The 20,278-nt window shown below is 44.7% G+C and overlaps 1 protein-coding gene across 3 annotated transcripts in view; it reads left to right on the top strand.

Moving 5' to 3' along the window:
* MYH9 (myosin heavy chain 9) overlaps window positions 1-20,278 on the top strand; it is a 428,796-nt gene that overhangs the window by 111,512 nt on the left and 297,006 nt on the right. For all 3 annotated transcript variants that reach the window (XM_040407416.1, XM_040407417.1, XM_040407418.1), the window contains one exon: window positions 9,398-9,496. In XM_040407416.1, the coding sequence (XP_040263350.1) occupies window positions 9,398-9,496 (99 nt within the window). The remainder of the gene's footprint in view (window positions 1-9,397; window positions 9,497-20,278) is intronic.

The raw sequence follows: 20,278 nt of genomic DNA, 5'->3' as shown, positions 1-20,278 counted from the left end.
CATGGCCAGGTGTGTGTTATTCCCTCATTATCCCAATTACAATGAGCAGATAAAAGGTCCAGAGTTCAAGTGTGCTATTTGCATTTGGAATCTGTTGCTGTCAACTCTCAAGTTGAGATCCAAAGAGCTGTCACTATCAGTGAAGCAAGCAATCATTAAGCTGAAAAAACACAACAAACCCATCAGAGATAGCAAACATTAGGCGTGGCCAAAACAACTGTTTGGAACATCCTTAGAAAGAAGGAGCGCATCGGTGAGCTCAGCAACACCAAAGACCTGGAAGACCACGGAAAACAACTGTGGTGGATGACCGAAGAATTCTTTCCCTGGTGAAGAAAACGCCCTTCACAACAGTTGGCCAGATCAAGAACACTCTCCAGGAGGTAGGTGTATGTGTGTCAAAGTCAACAATCAAGAGAAGACTTCACCAGAGTGAATACAGAGGGTTCACCACAAGATGTAAACCATTGGTGAGCCTCAAAAACAGGAAGGCCAGATTAGAGTTTGCCAAATGACATCTAAAAAAGCCTTCACAGTTCTTGAACAACATCCAATGGACAGCTGAGATCAAGATCAACTTGTACCAGAGTGATGGGAAGAGAAGAGTATGGATAAGGAAAGCAACTGCTCATGATCCTAAGCATACCACCTCATCAGTGAAGCATGGTGGTGGTAGTGTCATGGCATGGGCATGTATGGCTGCCATTGGAACTGGTTCTCTTGTATTTATTGATGTGACTGCTGACAAAAGCAGCAGGATTAATTCTGAAGTGTTTCGGGCAATTATCTTCTCATATTCAGCCAAATGATTCAGAACTCATTGGACGGCGCTTCAGTGCAGATGGACAATGACCCAAAGCATACTGCAAAAGCAACCAAAGAGTTTTTTATAGGAAAGAAGTGGAATGTTATGCAAAGGCCAAGTCATTGACCTGACCTGAATCCGATTGAGCATGCATTTCACTTGCTGAAGACAAAACTAAAGGGAAAATGCCCCAAGAACAAGCAGGAACTGAAGACAGTTGCAGTACAGCCCTGGCAGAGCATCACCAGGGATGAAACCCAGCATCTGGTGATGTCTATGCGTTCCAGACTTCAGGCTGTAATTGACTGCAAAGGAGTTGCAACCAAGTATTAAAAAGTGAAAGTTTGATTTATGATTAGGATTCTGTCCCATTACTTTTGGTCCCTTAACAAGTGGGAGGCACATATGCAAACTTTTGTAATGCCTACACCGTTCACCTGATTTGGATGTAAATACCCTCAAATTAAAGCTGATAGTCTGCAGTTAAAGCACATCTTGTTCGTTTCATTTCAAATCCATTGTGGTGATGTATAGAGCCAAAAATGTTAGAATTGGGTCGATGTCCCAATATTTATGGACCTGACTGTATATGGCAAGTGATTCTGATTCTGTGAATCCTGAGCTATCTGATCCGGAGATCTTGGAAAGATTTCAAGAATCCGATGAAGGTAGCAAATATTAAAGATTCCTTTTTAATTCTGAGCATATTGGGGAACTAACAAAGCCAATTCGAGCTACACTCAGAATGGAGATTCCCAGGAAGCCCAGATCTGTTAAGGAGGAAATATTTGGGGGTTTGAGGGAGAGGCAGAGATCTGTATTCTAGGTTCCAGATGACATACAGAAAACTAAGAGCAGAATGGGACAAACCTGAGAGGCTCCTTTATTCCCCGTGGTATAAAAAGGCGGTACCCCTTTGAGGCAGATTGCACAGACTGGGAATCCATTCCCAGAGTCGATGCTCCAGTGGCCAAGGTCGCAAAGCGCACTGTCCTTTCCTTTTTAGGACGCTGTGCAGCTAAAAGACCCTATGAACAGAAAGGCAGAAAGCCTCCTTAAGAAAATGTGGGAAGCTACGGCTGCTCTTTTAAAATCCGGAGTGGTGGCGACATGTGTAGCTCGTAGCCTATCATTGTGGCTGGAGCAATTAGAGCTCCACTTAATTAACAAGACACCAAGAGAACATATCTTGGACAGCCTTCCGCTGCTCAGAAAAGCCACTAACTTCCTAGCAGTCACCTCCATTTAGTCTGTTAGACTTTCTGCCTGTACAGCAGTACTCTCTAACACCACAAGAAGAGTCCTGTGGTTGAAGGCCTTGTCTGGTGATATGGCCTCTAAAAACAAATTAATATCCTTATCGTTCCATGGGCAGTATGTGTTCGGCCCTCGTCTGGATAAGATCTTAGAGAATGCTACAGACCGCAAGAAAGGGTTTCCTGAAGATAGACCCAAAAATAAAAAGCAGGATACCAGACCAGATAGAGGAAAATCTGGAAGGTAGAGCTATGCAAAGGGTGGTAGAGGAAGGAATTTTCTTTTTAACCCCAACAAGGGAGATCCTTCCTCCTCTTCCAAGCAATGATGCCATACCGGTTGGGGGAAGATTCAGAGTCCTAAACCAATCCCGACGCCAATTCCGATGATCCCAAGGGTTCTGAAGAAATTCCAACAATCTGAAGGTTGTGTCCCAATCCTGTTCGTCCCCTTCTGGCCCAGAAGGGGCTGGTTCGGTCTCTTGAAATCCTTCAGCCAGGAGGATCCAATCTCAGTGTGTGCTGTCATGGAGACCTCCAGGTAACTGGATTACCGGTGAGTGATAGAGAGATGGATATAGATAGATATATAAACACTCATCGGTAATCCAGTTTCCTGGAAGTCTCCTGGGACTGGAAACAACTGACCCAGGGACAGGAAAACTGCAGAATAAAAAGGTGGTGCCTCTCTTCCACCTCAGTTGTTTCTAGTCCCTGGAGCTAGAGACCTGCAGTTTTCTTTCAGGTTCTTTCAGATGTTCTGGAGTGCTAGATGGTAAATAGCTGCTGGGGTCTATCTCTATCTGTTGGGCTGGCCGGACCCTAGGAGCCGGTGGGGGTCGGGAGCCTCGGTCAAGTTCTTGCAGCAGGTGCGTGTGCCCCTCCAGGGGAGTAAGGCCATGCACTGTCAGAAGTAAGGAAGCAGCCCCAGAGGGGGTGATGTGTTCCACTGCATGGGGCCAGATACCTTTGAGGATTTCAGGTGCCTTCCCAACATGCGGTTCAAACGCCAAGTAGGCGCAAACAGAGGTGGATGTCACTTCAGGTAAGATGTGCGTTTCAAGTGACGTACTTCCGGTTTAGCTGGAATTCGTGTCTAAATTACGCGTAGCTAATTCCAGCGTGGTCCGGGATTGGAAAAAAAAATATTATCTAGTGATTAACTGGTTTCTGCCTTCCCTCTGGATCGCAGACTGGTCAGAAGTAGCCTGCAGCCGATGGTGAACAAAAGCAGGAGACAGGTGTTTCTCGGTATTCCTCATCCTCTGGAGAGGATATGCAGGGAAAGAGTTTTTCCTGTTGAAGACCCTGATAAATTATTAAAGGCTATTCGTTCTACACTAGAATTAGAAGACGTGAAAGATAAATCTATGTTCGATTCCATATTTGAAGGGCTTCAGGAAAAAAGGCATAGATGCGTCCCCTTACATAAGAGTGTTATGGCCCTCATAAATAATGCATGAAACCAGATAGGAAAGCTTTTACTCACAGGAGTTTTAAAAGGAAGTACCCCTTTTGATTAAGAACCTTCTTCATGGGATAAAGCTCCTAAGATTGATGTAGCCATCTCCAATATACACTGCTCAAAAAAAATAAAGGGAACACTTAAACACAATGTAACTCCAAGTCAATGACACTTCTGTGAAATCAAACTGTCCACTTAGGAAGCAACACTGAGTGACAATCAATTTCACATGCTGTTGTGCAAATGGGATAGACAACAGGTGGAAATTATAGGCAATTAGCAAGACACCCCCAATAAAGGAGTGGTTCTGCAGGTGGTGACCACAGACCACTTCTCAGTTTTTATGCTTACTGGCTGATGTTTTGGTCACTTTTGAATGCTGGCGGTGCTTTCACTCTAGTGGTAGCATGAGACGGAGTCTACAACCCACACAAGTGGCTCAGGTAGTGCAGCTTATCCAGGATGGCACATCAATGCGAGCTGTGGCAAGAAGGTTTGCTGTGTCTGTCAGCGTAGTGTCCAGAGCATGGAGGCGCTACCAGGAGACAGGCCAGTACATCAGGAGACGTGGAGGAGGCCGTAGGAGGGCAACAACCCAGCAGCAGGACCGATACCTCCGCCTTTGTGCAAGGAGGAACAGGAGGAGCACTGCCAGAACCCTGCAAAATGACCTCCAGCAGGCCACAAATGTGCATGTCTGCTCAAACGGTCAGAAACAGACTCCATGAGGGTGATATGAGGGCCCGACGTCCACAGGTGGGGGTTGTGCTTACAGCCCAACACCGTGCAGGACGTTTGGCATTTGCCAGAGAACACCAAGATTGGCAAATTCGCCACTGGCTTCCTGTGCTCTTCACAGATGAAAGCAGGTTCACACTGAGCACATGTGACAGTCTTGAGACGCCGTGGAGAACGTTCTGCTGCCTGCAACATCCTCCAGCATGACCCGTTTGGCATTGGGTCAGTAATGGTGTGGGGTGGCATTTCTTTGGAGGGCCGCACAGCCCTCCATGTGCTCGCCAGAGGTAGCCTGACTGCCATTAGGTACCAAGATGAGATCCTCAGACACCTTGTGAGACCATATGCTGGTGCGGTTGGCCCTGGGTTCCTCCTAATGCAAGACAATGCTAGACCTCATGTGGCTGGAGTGTGTCAGCAGTTCCTGCAAGACTAAAGCATTTATGCTATGGACTGGCCCGCCCAATCCCCAGACCTGAATCCAATTGAGCACATCTGGGACATCATGTATCTCTCTATCCACCAACGTCGCGTTGCACCACAGACTGTCCAGGAGTTGGCAGATGCTTTAGTCCAGGTCTGGGAGGAGATCCCTCAGGAGACCGTCCGCCACCTTATCAGGAGCATGCACAGGCGTTGTAGGGAGGTCATACAGGCACGTGGAGGCCACACACAGTACTGAGCCTCATTTTGACTTGTTTTAAGGACATTACATCAAAGTTGGATCAGCCTGTAGTGTGTTTTTCCACTTTAATTTTGAGTGACTCCAAATCCAGACCTCCATGGGTTGAAAAATTTGATTTCCATTTTTTTTATTTTTGTGTGATTTTGTCAGCACATTCAACTATGTAAAGAACAAAGTATTTCAGAAGAATATTTAATTCAGATCTAGGATGTGTTCTTTTTGTGTTCCCTTTATTTTTTTGAGCAGTGTATCAACGAATTCTTCCCTTCCTTTCGAAGATGTGGGGTTTCTTAAAGACCCTTTAGTTAAGAAAGTGGATTCCTGTCTGAAGAGTACATGGGAAGTGGCTGCTTCCGCATTTAGACCGAGCATTGCTACAACTGTTTCGGCCAGCTCAATGATTATTTGGTTAGAATGATTGGAATGCCAAATTAGGAATAGATGCCCTAGAGAACAGATTTTAGCCTTTATCCTGACCTTGCAAAAAGCAGCAGATTTTATGGCGGACGCTTCAGCAGATTAAGTATTATGGTTAGCACAGGCTTCCTCCCTTTCCAATTTGGCTCTGAGAGCTCTCTGGTTAAACAATTGGAAGGGGGAGGGGGGGGGGGGGGGACTTGTCTTCAAAACAAAGATTATGTAGTATACCATGTCAGGGGGAGTTTTTGTTCGGGCCCCGAACTAGATTCTCTCTTTGAAAAAACCGTAGATGGAAAAAGGAAATTTCCTGGTCTGGCAACAGGGTTTTCCTCCACCTCCTTTTCCAGATCCAGACGTCAATTTCGTTTCTCAGCTGGATTTCAAGGAAGAGGTCGAGTTTGCAACAAAAACCAAAATTCTAGGTCCAGAGGTTTTGGGATGACAGGATTCTTGTTGGGAAATTCTTCCCCTCAGCCTAAAAACACATCCTAGCAATGACGCCAGAAGTGCGGTGGGAGGAAGGTTAAAGCTCTTCCTTTCCGCATGGGAAAAGGTAACAGGGGGATTAGTCCAAAGGCTCATGGGAGAAGGCTTACAGCTAGATTTTCGTACAAGGCCCCCTCAAAGATTTATAGTCACAAAAGCTCAGGCATTGTCTTCAGGTTTGTCAGCAATAGTTGGAGGTTTTAGATTTATTAGAAACACAGGTGTTAACCCCAGTTCCAGTGGACGAACATGAAAAGGGATACTACTCTCCTTTTTTTTTTTTTTTTTTTTTTTTTTTTTTTAAGAAAACCGGACGACTCCTTTTGCACTATTATAAATTTAAAGCACCTTCATCTGAGAGAGTTCAAAATGGAGACCGTGAAATCTGCTATCCATTTACTATTTCCAAATTTTCATGGCAGTCCTAGACCTGAAGGATGCGTGTTATCACATCCCCATACACCCCTTGCATCAACAGTTCCTCAGGGTTGCAGTAGTCATCAGGGGGTATATTCGTCATCTCCAGTTTCAGGCGCTTCTGTTCGGCCTTTCTATGGCTCCCAGAATATTCACAAAGGTGATTGCAGAAGTAGTCTCATTCATAAGAAAAGACCATATTCTATTCCTACCTTATCTAGACTATTTTCAGATTTATAGCAAGCTCTCATCAGGACTGTGTGGCGGCAGTGCAGAAGGTGACTGAGATTTTAAGAGTTAGGTTAGATGATAAAATTATACCGAAAAACTTGTCAGCTGTTCTTAGGTCTGCTCCTGGATACAATGATCCAGAAAGTTTTCAGTCTTTCAGGTCCTGGATTTTCTTCAGAAGGGGTTGCATATGGGGCTAGCAAAGAGCACTCTTAAGGTTTAAAGGGCTTCTGTCACCCCACTAAACTTTTTTTTTTTTTTTTTTGGTGTACTTATAATCCCTATCCTGCCATATTGCCATACATTGTTATTAATCATTTTCGTTCAGTAGATTTAGCAATAAACTTACTTTTATGATATGCTAATTACCTTTCTACCAGCAAGTAGGGCGTCTACTTGCTGGTAGCAGCCGCAGAAAACCACCCCTCCTTCTGTTGATTGACAGGGCCAGCCGCGATCTCCTCCTCCGGCCAGCCCTGTCAGCATATCAAAAATCATGCACCTGCGCCGATGTCACCGAAAGAGAAGATGTCATCGGCGCAGGCGCACTGAGGGAGTGCTGAGGAGGCGAGCCTACTTATCTCAAAGCGCCTGCGCCGAATCAACACAGGCGCGCGATTTTTGAAATGCTGACAGGGCTGGCCGGAGGAGGAGATCGCGGCTGGCCCTGTCAATCAACAGAAGGAGGGGGCGGTTTTCTGCGGCTGCTACCAGCAAGTAGACACCCTACTTGCTGGTAGAAAGGTAATTAGCATATCATTAAAAGGTTTTTTGCTAAATCTACTGAACGAAAATTATTAACATAATGTATGGCAATATGGCAGGATAGGGATTATAAGTACACAAAAAAAAAATTGTGGGGTGACAGAAGCCCTTTAAGTGTCGGCTCTTTCTGCCCCATGGGACTTAAATCTAGTGCTAAATGCCTTGACCAGGCCCCCTTTTGAACCCTTGTCACCTTGCTCTTTAAAGCTTCTTACATTCTAGTTCTATTGGTGGCTTTAACCTCTGCAAGAAGAATCTGTAAGATCCAGGCTCTATTAATCTTATGTGAATTTTTGATGATGGGGTTGTTCTTAAAGGGAACCTGTCACCTCTAATATGCTACCCTCCACTGAGCGTTTCTAAATGTTCATTGTTACCGTAAACATATAAATTGCACTTTTTCATTTGCAGACAAATTTAATAAGTTATGTATTTTTGTACTTCCCGCCTTTTATGCAAATTAACAGGAGTCATATCTTGTGTGACCAGAGAAGAGTCATATTTTCAAGCGCGGACTCATCTCAGGTTAATTTACATGTATAAAATCTTTTTTTTTTTTTTTACACCATAAAAGCACACCGCTTTGGGGACTGGGTATTGCGGATGTGCTAGCTGCCATCTAGCAACCCATGTCCTCAGCTCTATACCCAAAATCCCTTTGAACCAGATCCAGGTTCCATCAAAATATAATAGACTCCAGGAGATGGTGCTTCCAACCTATTTTTGATGATCCCAAAAACGAGAAAGCGAGTTACACTATCTAGATGTTATGAAATGTCTTTTACATTGCCTAGAAGTCTCCAGAGATTTGAGAAAATCCTCTGCTTTGTCCTTTTTTCAGGTGTAAATAAGGGCAAGGTAGCTTCTAAAAGATCACTAGCCAGATGGATTAAGATAGTTATTTCACTAGCTTACAGTTCGTCTGGAATATCTCCATCTCTATTAGAGCACTTTCTACATGGGAAATCTCCACCTCTTGTGCAGAAATATCTAATGTCTGTATTGAGAAAATATGTGAGGCGGACATGTGGAAGGGGTGTTCTCTGTAATCTCTGTTGTGCTGTCGTGGGGGAAGGGAAAAATGATTACACTTACCGGTAATTGGATTTTCCAGACCCCACGACAGCACCCTTCCTTATTCCTTCCCTGGTGTTTCATGGGTTCCTTTTTATTGCACTGGGTGTAGCAACAAAAAAAAACTTAAATGTTTATTGATTAAACTAACTTGGCTTGGAGTCACTCTCTGTAAACCAGGTAGGAGAGAGGCTCCACCTTTTTATTCTGCAGGCTTCCTGTCGCTGGGGGCGGATCCTCTGGTGCTGTCATGGGGTCTGGAAAATCTGATTACCGGTAAGTGTAATCATTTTTCCTTTTTAAAATGTTATTTAAAAAATGTTATCTAATGGCACAAAGAGGTCTAAGCTGTCCTGCGAAAAATCCCCTGAGAGGGTTACCAAGTCTTTTTTTTTTTTTTTTTTTTTTTTTTAGGTTTTCTCTTTATCCTCCTAGCACTCGCTTATTTAAGCTTGGTCAATGTGAGAATGGTCTATCTTGTGTCCTACAATGAACTAAAAAGGATTATATAATTGTTGCTCCTAAGGGTCCATTCACACATCCGTGTGTGTTTTGCAGATCCGCAAAACACAGACAGCGGCAATGTCCGTTCCGCATTTTGCGGACCGCACATTGCCGATACTAATAAAATATGCCTATTCTTGTCCGCAATTGCGGACAAGAATAGGACATGTTCTACTTTTTTCGGGAACGGAATTGCGGACCTGGAAGTGCGGGTCCGCAACTCCGTATCCGGGCAGCACATCGTGCTGCCCCATAGAAATGAATGGGTCCGCAATTCCGTTCCGCAAAATGCGGAACGAAATTGCGGATGTGTGAATGGACCCTTATAGGTGGACTAGCTACCTGTTTAATTGGAAGCTTACTCTATAGAGAGAAATCTATTTATAGACTTTTTGTAGTTCTAGTACTGTGCTGACCATGACCACAAAGTGAACACCTGCAATTGCTTCCATTTGAAGGCTTGTATCCTAGATCTGTAGCATAATCTACTCATTTTATTTGTGTCCTTGCTGATGTTGGTTTATTTAAGATTTATCTTGACTATACACCAGACTTGCTGGAGAAATCCCGTGCAATTCGACAAGCTAAGGATGAAAGAACTTTTCATATTTTTTACTACCTATTATCTGGAGCTGGAGAACATTTGAAAAGTAAGTGCTTTTACTGTAAGAACTTAATCAAATCACTTCTGCATAAAAGGTTCAGAGTGTTTCAGAATTTGTCAGACAAAACTTTTGATCTGTGGGGGTTTTGCTGCTGAAACCCCCACCGATCGCTAGGACAAGGCGAGAAAAGCTATTGCATATTGTGCTCTCCTCACTGCATGAGAGAGAATGTAATGGACTCAATAGAAAGTGTACAGGCCTGTCTTGCTTCTGTCTCTTGCAGCTAGGAAGAGAGCAAGAGATGCGAGCGCTTCTTTGTTCTAGTGATCTGCAGAGGTCTCAGTGCTGAAACAAGTTTTGATCAATGGGGGTTTGACAAATAGTAAAGATGTTTTTACATGTTGCAGTCATATTGTAAGTGTGCTGTGAATTTGCTAATGTTTGGTGCAAAAAAGTGATATGGCTGTTTTTTGCTAATGAAAACTGATGCACAGTATTTTGAGGCCTAACGCACACAACTATCTTTTTATTTTTTAAATATTTTTTAAATATTTTTTTTTTTTTTGTATGCAGAAGTTCTTAATGGACACTGAAATATACATGTATAAACAAAACCAAATTAGCCTGCACTTCATATGAATGGCAACTAAGGGCTCTTTCACACTTGCGTTCTTTTCTTCCGGCATAGAGTTCCGTCGTTGGGGCTCTATGCTGGAAGAATCCTGATCAGTTTTATCCTAATGCATTCTGAATGGAGAGAAATCCGTTCAGGATGTCGTCAGTTCCGGACCGGAACGTTTTTTGGCCGGAGAAAATACCGCAGCATGCTGCGCTTTTTGCTCCGGCCAAAAATCCTGAACACTTGCCGCAAGGCCGGATCCGGAATTAATGCCCATTGAAAGGCATTGATCCGGATCCGGCCTTAAGCTAAACGTCGTTTCGGCGCATTGCCGGATCCGACGTTTAGCTTTTTCTGAATAGCGTCCTGGTTGCCATGGTAAAGTGTAGTGGGGAGCGGGGGAGCAGTATACTTACCGTCCGTGCGGCTCCCCGGGCGCTCCAGAGTGACGTCAGGGCGCCCCTCGCGCATGGATGACGTGATCGCATGGACACGTCATCCATTCGCATGGGGCGCTCTGATGTCATTCTGGAGCGCCCTGGGAGCCGCACGGACTAAGTATACTGCTCCCCCGCTCCCCACTACTACTATGGCAACCAGGACTTTAATAGTGTCCTGGCTGCCATAGTAACACTGAACGCATTTTGAAGACGGATCAGTCTTCAAATGCTTTCAGTTCACTTGCGTTTTTCCGGATCCGGCGTGTAATTCCGGCAAATGGAGTACACGCCGGATCCGGACAACACAAGTGTGAAAGAGCCCTAAAGCTTTGTTGTCTTATGCAGTGCTCCAAGGGTGGGTGCAGCTAAATAACCAGTGCTCAAACAAGCACACCCAAGAAATCCATACAGCAGATTTTATCCGTGTACTCTGTGCAATGGTTTCTTAAAATATAGAACATATCGAATTGTCCATTTTATGTATTGGATTTTAGTATTTTGTGGTTTGCAGACCTCAAAATGGATATGGTTGTGTGCATCTAGCCTTTAGGCCCATGCACATGACTGTGGTTTGGGTCCACATCCAAGTGGCTATTTTTTTATTTATTTTTTGATATGGACCCATTCACTTCAATGCGGCCGCAAAAGATTCGGAAAGCACGTCCGTTCCATGTCCCCGCAATAAGTCCTATTCTTGTCTATATCACGGACAAGGATAGGACTGCTCTATTGAGGGCCGGACGTTTTGTTCTGCAAAATGCGGAACACAAGGCTGAAGGTGTTCATTTTGCTGTCCGCAAAACACAGATGTTGTGTGCAGGAGGCCTTAATCGGAGCTCTGGCCATCAATTGTAAAATCCTTTAACCCTTTTGCTGCCAGGGGTGTTAGGAAATTTTGCATCTCTGGTAGCCAGGACAACTGTTGCTGTTTTGACATGTACAAAGTGAAAACTCCATTCTTATATTTTCTAAATGTAGACACCCAGCACATTATCAGAATGCCATTTAGCACTTCATACACACAGAACCCTTCATGCAATTTTGCCTCAAAAAATTGTAAGTTCATCTTTGTTGGTAAAAGTAACCAAGCAGAAAATGATATAGACCACACCTTTTAATGTTCTATATGTGCAGAATTTGTATAGATCACCTACTACTAAATTTACTTGCACATATCTTGATATTACCAGAACCAAAAGACCAAAATATGGTTTAAAGCTGAATGTTTAAAAAGTAACAACTTTTAAAATACAGGATTTACAGTCTTTTAAAGGGTAACCTATATACACTGCTCAAAAAAATAAAAAGAACACTTAAACAACACAATGTAACTCCAAGTCAATCACACTTCTGTGAAATCAAACTGTGAAATCAAACTGTCCACTTAGGAAGCAACACTGAGTGACAATCAATTTCACATGCTGTTGTGCAAATGGGATAGACAACAGGTGGAAATTATCAGCAATTAGCAAGACACCCCCAATAAAGGAGGGGTTCTGCATGTGGTGACCACAGACCACTTCTCAGTTCCTATGCTTCCTGGCTGATGTTTTGGTCACTTTTGAATGCTGGCGGTGCTTTCACTGTAGTGGTAGCATGAGACTGAGTCTTCAACCCACACAAGTGGCTCAGGTAGTGCAGCTTATCCAGGATGGCACATCAATGCGAGCTGTGGCAAGAAGGTTTGCTGTGTTTGTCAGCGTAGTGTCCAGAGCATGGAGGCGCTACCAGGAGACTGCCAGTACATCAGGAGATGTGGAGGAGGCTGTAGGAGGGCAACAACCCAGCAGCAGGACCGCTACCTCCGCCTTTGTGCAAGGAGGAACAGGAGGAGCACTGCCAGAGCCCTGCAAAATGACCTCCAGCAGGCCACAAATGTGCATGTGTCTGCTCAAACAGTCAGAAGCAGACTCCATGAGGGTGATATGAGGGCCTGACGTCCACAGGTGGTGGTTGTGCTTACAGCCCAACACCGTGCAGGACGTTTGGCATTTGCCAGAGAACACCAAGATTGGAATATTCACCACTGGCGCTCTGCTTTTCACAGATGAAAGCAGGTTCACACTGAGCACATGTGACAGACGTGACCGAGTCTGGAGACGCCGTGGAGAACGTTCTGCTGCCTGCAACATCCTCCAGCATGACCGGTTTGGCATTGGGTCAGTAATGGTGTGGGGTGGCATTTCTTTGCCCTCCATGTGCTCGCCAGAGGTAGCCTGACTGCCTTTAGGTACCGAGATGAGATCCTCAGACCCCTTGTGAGACCATATGCTGTTGCGGTTGGCCCTGGGTTCCTCCTAATGCAAGACAATGCTAGACCTCATGTGGCTGGAGTGTGTCAGCAGTTCCTGCAAGACGAAGGCATTGATGCTATGGACTGGCCCGCCCAATCCCCAGACCTGAATCCAATTGAGCACATCTCGGACATGTCTCGCTCTATCCACCAACAGACTGCACCACAGACTGTCCAGGAGTTGGCAGATGCTTTAGTCCAGGTCTGGGAGGAGATCCCTCAGGAGACCGTCCGCCACCTCATCAGGAGCATGCACAGGCGTTGTAGGGAGGTCATTCAGGCACGTGGAGGCCACACACACTACTGAGCCTCATTTTGACTTGTTTTAAGGACATTACATCAAAGTTGGATCAGCCTGTAGTGTGTTTTTCCACTTTAATTTTGAGTGTGACTCCAAATCCAGACCTCCATGGGTTGAAAAATTTGATTTCCATTTTTAAATTTTTGTGTGATTTTGTTGTCAGCACATTCAACTATGTAAAGAACAAAGTATTTCAGAAAAATATTTAATTCAGATCTAGGATGTTGTTTTTGTGTTCCCTTTATTTTTTTGAGCAGTGTATTTCCTCAAAGCAAACAACCTGATTGCAGTTGCTTGAGGAACTTTTGACAAACATGTCTACGTTCAAGTAACTTTGTAACAAACTAGAATTATTTAAAGGGAATGTGTCCTAAGAAAATTGCCTATAAATGAAATCACGTTTTCTATGTCAATAGAAACATAGAATGTGTCTGCAGATAAGGACCATTTGGCCCATCTAGTCTGCCCAATATATGAATAGCCTTCGGCCCTATCTTATATGAAGGATGGCCTTATGCCTATCCCATGCATGCTTAAACTCCTTCACTGTATTTGCACCTACCACTTCTGCAGGAAGGCTATTCCATGCATCCACTACTCTCTCAGTAAAGTAATACTTCCTGATATTACTTTTAAACCTTTGCCCCTCTAATTTAAAACTGTCCTCTTGTAGCAGTTTCTTTTAAATATTCTTTTACCTTGTTGATTCCCTTTATGTATTTAAAAGTTTCTATCATATCCCCTCTGTCTCGTCTTTCTTCCAAGCTATACATGTTAAGGTCCTTTTTAATCTTTCCTGGTAAATTTTATCCTGCAATCCATGTACTAGTTTAGTAGCTCTTCTCTGAACTCTCTCCAAAGTATCAATATCCTTCTGGAGATATGGTCTCCAGTACTGCGCACAATACTCCAAATGAGGTCTCACTAATGCTCTGTAGAGCGGCATGAGCACCTCCCTCTTTCTACTATTATTGCCTCTCCCTATACACCCAAGCATTCTGCTAGCATTTCCATTACGCCCCATGACAGCACCTGTGAGAGATCCTCCTCCTTCCGGACAGGAAACGGGAACTTCCCAGATCTTTAAATTGGTCCATTGCCTTCCACCACTCAGTTCTTTCCTGTTTCCTGTCCAGGGACAGGAGGATTTCTTTCCAGGTCTATTTGTTTTTGACCTGTCTGTGTAAGTCTCCACTAGGAGCCGCCGTGAAGCCCGGTGTCTTTCCCTTATTCAGAGCCATGGGGGGATGCCTGTAGCTGCCTTGTGGCCCTGCCTAGCCGGCGAAGTTGCGGCGTGAGGGGGGAGGTGGATCTTCTCCTCTCATTAAGGCAGGCTGAGTCTGGGCGTGCGCGTCGTAACGGAAGTGACGCGTGCGTTCCGGCCGGAAGGAGAGGAGCTTAACATGGCGGGCGCAGCACGGCCCATTTGAAAAAGGGAAGCCGGCCAGCCAGCGTGGAGAGAGCAGCAGCAAGCAGACTGACCGGACGGCAGGCGGCACTTATGGCTCTCAATTTGCCCCCTTGAAGCAGCATCATCATGCAGGAAGAAGGGGAAGTACAACCGTGCACTGACCGGAGCAGCTATCTGAATTCAGCATGGTACTCCTGGGGGTAAGAGGGGTTAACCCCCACCATCTCCCTTTGGGGAGTTATTATGGTCAGGTTTAGACTGATTAGGCTGTTTTATTAAAAACAGGTTAAAGAAGCCCCAAGAAAAAGCTACCACAAAAGAGCTAAGGAGTGTGGAATTTGCAAGTGAAATTGGACCCGTCTTACCCCCAAAACATGTTGCCAACCTTGTCTGGATAAGTTAGTGGCAGAGGAGTCGCCATCTTTATTACAAAGTATCCAAGACTTAGTTAAAAATGAAGTCCGTTCTTCTGTGGAATATCTTAAATAAAAATCCCTGCCTAGCTCATCAGACATAAGAGGGCTCAGACGATAGTGGAGGATACTATGGACTCTGAGTCTGAGGAGGGCGCTATTGCAGACTCAGATTCCTCCTCTGAGAATTTGACAGGGAAGCAGTTATTCAGAGCGGAAGATACGGATCTACTATTAAAGGCGGTTAGATCCACGATGGAGCTTGAGGAAGAAAAGGAGTCCAGGTCTAGACCAGAGCTAATGTTTGAGAGCCTAAAGCCTAAAAAGTCTAGGGTGTTCCCCATTCAGGACTGTATCAAGGACCTGATTAAACGCGAATGGGAGAAGCCCGATAAATTCTTTATCCCTAGAGCGGTCAGGAGAAAGTACCCTTTTGACGATCAAGAAGTATCAGCTTGGCAGGAGGTACCGAAGGTAGACGCTTCCGTAGCTAAGATAAATAAGTCAGCTCTCCCGTTTGAGGATTTAGGGTCCCTTTAAAGATCCCATGGACAAAAGGGCTGATGCGTACTTGAGGAAGAATTGGGAGGCATTAATTTCTGCCTTTAAACCAAATATAGCGACTACTTCGGTGGCGAGATCATTAAAGCTCTGGTTTGAGGAATTAAGAGTCTCACATAGAGAACAAAACTCCTAGGGATCAGCTTCTGGAGGCTATACCAACTATGTCCAGTGCAGTGGACTTTATCTCTGCCTCCGCTGATGCATTGAGGCTTTCCGCTAGAGCGGCCGCACTGTCCAATTCAGCCGGAAGGTCCTTGTGGTTGGAAGGGTGATGTGGCTTCAAAGTCTAAGCATGTGCCCTCCCTTGCCAAGGAGATTTTTTGTTTGGGTCGGCCTTAGATGATATTTTAGATAAGGCATCCGATAAGAAAAAAGGATTTCCAGCACCGTCCTTTCCTAGACAGGGGAAGCCATTTCGGAGTAATGAGAGGGGGAAAGGTTTCGGGGATAAGAAGGGAATGGAGATCCGATAAACAGCACACTTTTTTTTTTATTTAAGTCCAGACCTCAAACTTCAAGTTCCACTCAACAATGACGCCAGACCCCAAGTAGGCGGTCGTCTGTCTTTGTTTTCTCCAGCCTGGCGAAATATTACCGCAAGCGCCTGGGTAAGGGGTATTATAGAGGAAGGCTACCGCCTAGACTTCAAAAGGCTACCACCCAGGACATTCAAAATTACTTCCTTAAAGAGGACCTTTCACCAATTATTACACTATGAGCTAACTATACAGACATGTAGAGCGGCGCCCGTGGATCTCGCTGCACTTAATATTATCCCCGGGCGCCGCTCCGCTCTCCTGCTATGCCCTCCGGTATCTCCGTTCACTAAGTTATGGTAGGCGGAGTCTGCCCTTGTTTTTCTGTAGTGCTGGCCAATCGCATTGCAGAGCTCACAGCCTGGGCGAAAATAACCTCCCAGGCTGTGAGCTCTGCGCTGCGATTGGCCAGCGCTAGAGCAGAACAAGGGCAGACTCCGCCTACCATAACTTAGGGACTGAAATCTCCGCCTACTATAACTTAGTGAGCGGAGATGCCGGAGAGCATAGCAGGAGAATGGAGCGGCGCCCAGGGATAATAGTAAGTGCAGTGAGATCCCCGGGCGCCGCTCTACATATCTGTATACTTGGTTCATAGTGTAATAATCGGTCAAAGGTCCTCTTTAAACCAAAATTCTCAAACAGGCGGCACTTAAGGAGGAAATAAACAACCTCCTGGAAAAGGCCGTCCTTGTTCCAGTCCCAAAGAACGAACAAGGAGAGGTTTTTATTCAACCCTATTTCTGGTTCCCAAGCCCAATGGTACGTTCAGGCTGATAATAAATTTGAAGGGTCTCAACCAATATCTGTCCTACCAGAAATTCAGGATGGAATCCATCTCCTCCACGGTCCTCCATCTGTTCCCCAACTGCATGATGGCCTCAATAGATATAAAAGATGCCTACTATCACATGCCCATCCATCCTTTGTCCCAGAGATACCTGAGGGTGGCAGTGAAGATGGTAGAATCTATCGTCCATTTGCAGTTCAGGGCACTTCCTTTTGGGATATCACAGGCGCCGAGGCTCTTCACAAAGGTAATGGCGATGGTAATGGCAGAAAAAAGGTCAGACATCTTTATAATCTCATACCTGGACGACCTTCTCTTAGTAGGGCAGTCCCCAGAGCTGTTGAGATCTCAAATACAGAAGGTCCTGGGGATCCTGATGAGCCTGGGCTGGTTAATAAATTGGGACAAATCATCCCTGATTCCAACCTCCAAATGCGTTTTCTTAGGCATCCTATTAGATTCTCAGACACAAATCTTATCTTTTGGCAGACAAGAAGAAAGTTATTCAGCAGAAAATCAGGTCTTTCAGCAAAACCAAGGAAGTTTCCCTAAGAAAAGCAATGTCTATTCTGGGTCTGACGGCTTGCATTCCTGCTGTGAGGTGGGCCCAATTCAGGTCCAGAATACTTCAATGGCACATTTTGTCCAAATGGGACGGGAGGGTGCTATCCTTTGATCACAAGATTGTAGTCCCGGGGTCAGTAACCCGGTCCCTAGCAGGGTGGCTAAAAATTCAGAACTTCAGTCAGGGAGTAGAGTGGTTGAGCCACGACCCCTTAATAATAACCACAGACGAAAGCCCTTGGGGATGGGGGGCCCATTCAGTTTTGTTTTTTTTCCAAGGCCCTTGGTCAAAAACACAGTGCTCAGTCCCAAAATGCCAGGGAGTTAAGAGCAGTCCTGTGCACATTAAAGGAAAGTCTCCCATCTTTGCCTCAAAAACATGTCAGGATCCTATCTGACAACGCCTCGGTGGTAGCTTAAATAAACAAGCAAGGGGGACAAGATCTCAAACTAATGCAGCTAGCATCCGAATCTTCTTGCTAATCAGGGGAAAGCTTTCTCTCTCAGCGGTTCATTTGAAAGGCTCAGAGAATCACAGGCGGACTTTCTCAGAAAAAAGTCACCTCCCGAAATCTATCTGAGGATATGGAAGACCCTTCCTTTAGTTTGCAGGGCCAGGCCTAGACTTGAGCTCACCCAACATCCCGTTTAATTTAAAAATTTTTACTGGAAGGCCTTAACAAAAAGCTTAAACCCAGCACTCTCAAGGTCCAGGTCTCGGCACTGAGTGCCCTGTTTGACTTTAGGTTGGCTACTCATCCTTGGGTCAAAAGGTTCTTAAGGGATCCTCTAGACTATGTCCTATAGTTAAATCTAAATCAGCCCCTTGGGACCTTAACCTGGTTCTTTCTGCTCTAACCAAGGCCCCGTTTGAGCCTCTTGGGGACATCCCCTTAAAGATGCTGTCCTATAAGACTGTATTTTTAGTGGCCATTACATCCGCCAGACGAGTAGAACTATCCGCTTTGTCCTCTTCTCCACCATATACTCAGATCTGGAGGATAGGAATTGTTTTCAAACTGGATTCCTGCATTCCTGCCCAAAGTGTCAGTATTCCATAAATCTCAGGAATGGCTTCTCCCTTCCTTTTGTCAGGACCCAAAGAACTAAGGGGAAAAATCCTTTCATACTCTAGACGTCAGAAGGTGTGTTTGTGCATATTTAGAGTCTACAAAGGGCTTTAGGGAAACCCTGCAACTCTTTGTTCAGTTTCAGGGTCAGAACAGGGGCTTGAAAGTTACAAGCCGTACTTTAGCCAGATGGATCAAGAGAGCGATAGGTCTGGCATATTCACTATCAGATTGTCAGGTCCCTTCAGATTTTTTAGCCCATTCCACTAGGGCAGTAACCTCTTCCTGGGCAGAAAAAGGGTGCGCTACCATTGAACAAATCTGTAGGGCAGCAACGTGGAGTTCCCCCTCTACGTTTTAAAAGCACTATAGGTTAGACCTTTCATCTGTGCAGGATATGTCTTTTGGGAGAAAGGTGCTGCAGGCTGTAGTCCCTCCCTAATAGTTATCTAGTCTAGTCTCTCACAGGTGCTGTCATGGGGCGTAATGGAAATACTTCAATTACTCTTACCGGTAATATGTTTTCCATGAGCCCATGACAGCACCTACATAATTCCCTCCCTAAATAAAAAAATAAAAAGAGAAATATAGTGATAAAAAAAGAGAACTATATTTTAGTATTGTGCCAAAGAGGAGATATGCCTGGCATATATTTGGCACAGTTTTTTCTGGTTTGCTTTTTTTGCTTGTGTTATTAGTTTCACTATATATAGGTGCTTTGCTGGTCCCAGGAATCTTGTCAAATACTGAGTGGTGGAAGGCAATGGACCAATTTAAAGATCTGGGAAGTTCCTGTCCGGAAGGAGGAGTATCTCTCAAAGGTGCTGTCATGGGCTCATGGAAAACATATTACCGGTAAGAGTAATTGAAGTATTTTCTAGTGCTCTGACATTGTCTGCCTACCTTTTTAAGTCTTTATATTTTGCTCTTGGGTTTTTACGCGTCGGGTGCATTATCTTGCACTTATCAACATTAAATTTTAGTTGCCAGATTTTTGACCATACCTCTAGTTTTCCTAAAATCCTTTTCCATTTGTTGTTTCCCTCCAGGAACATCAACCCTCTTACAAATCTTTGTCATCAGCAAAAAGATGCACTTTACCATCGAGGCCTTCTGCAATTTTGCTGATAGATATTAAACAATATGGGTCCCAGAACAGATCCCTGAGGTACCCCACTGGTAACAAGACCATGGTCTGAATATACTCCATTGACTACAACCCTCTGTTGTATGTCCCTCAGCCACTGCCTAATCCATTCAACAATATGGGAGTCCAAGCCCAAAGACTATAATTTATTGATAAGCCTTCTATGTGGGACAGTATCAAAAGCCTTACTAAAGTCTAGATAAGCGATTTCTACTGCACTTCCGCCATCTATTTTAGTCACCCAATCAAAAAAATCTAAGATTAGTTTGACATGATCTCCCTGAAGTAAACCCATGCTGTTTTTAATCTTTCAATCCATGTGATTTTAGATGTTCCACAATCCTCTCCTTAAGTATGGTTTCCATTAATTTCCCCACTATTGATGTCAGGCTTACTGGCCTATAGTTGCCCGATTCCTCCCTACTACTTTTCTTGTGAATGGGCACAACATTTGCCAATTTCCAATCTTCTGGGACGACTCCTGTTACCAGTGATTGGTTAAATAAATCTGTTAATGGTTTTGCTAGTTCACCGCTGAGCTCTTTTAATAGCTTTGGGTGTATCCCATCAGGCCCCTGTGACTTATTTGTATTAATTTTAGACAGCTGACTTAGAACCTCTTCCTCTGTAAAGACACATGCATCAACAGATTCATTAGTCTTCCTTCCTGAGGTACTTT

The sequence above is a fragment of the Bufo bufo genome, chromosome 9 (genome assembly GCF_905171765.1).
Source record: "Bufo bufo chromosome 9, aBufBuf1.1, whole genome shotgun sequence".
Taxonomy (NCBI): Eukaryota; Metazoa; Chordata; class Amphibia; order Anura; family Bufonidae; genus Bufo; species Bufo bufo.
This window is presented reverse-complemented; position numbering and strand designations above follow the sequence as displayed.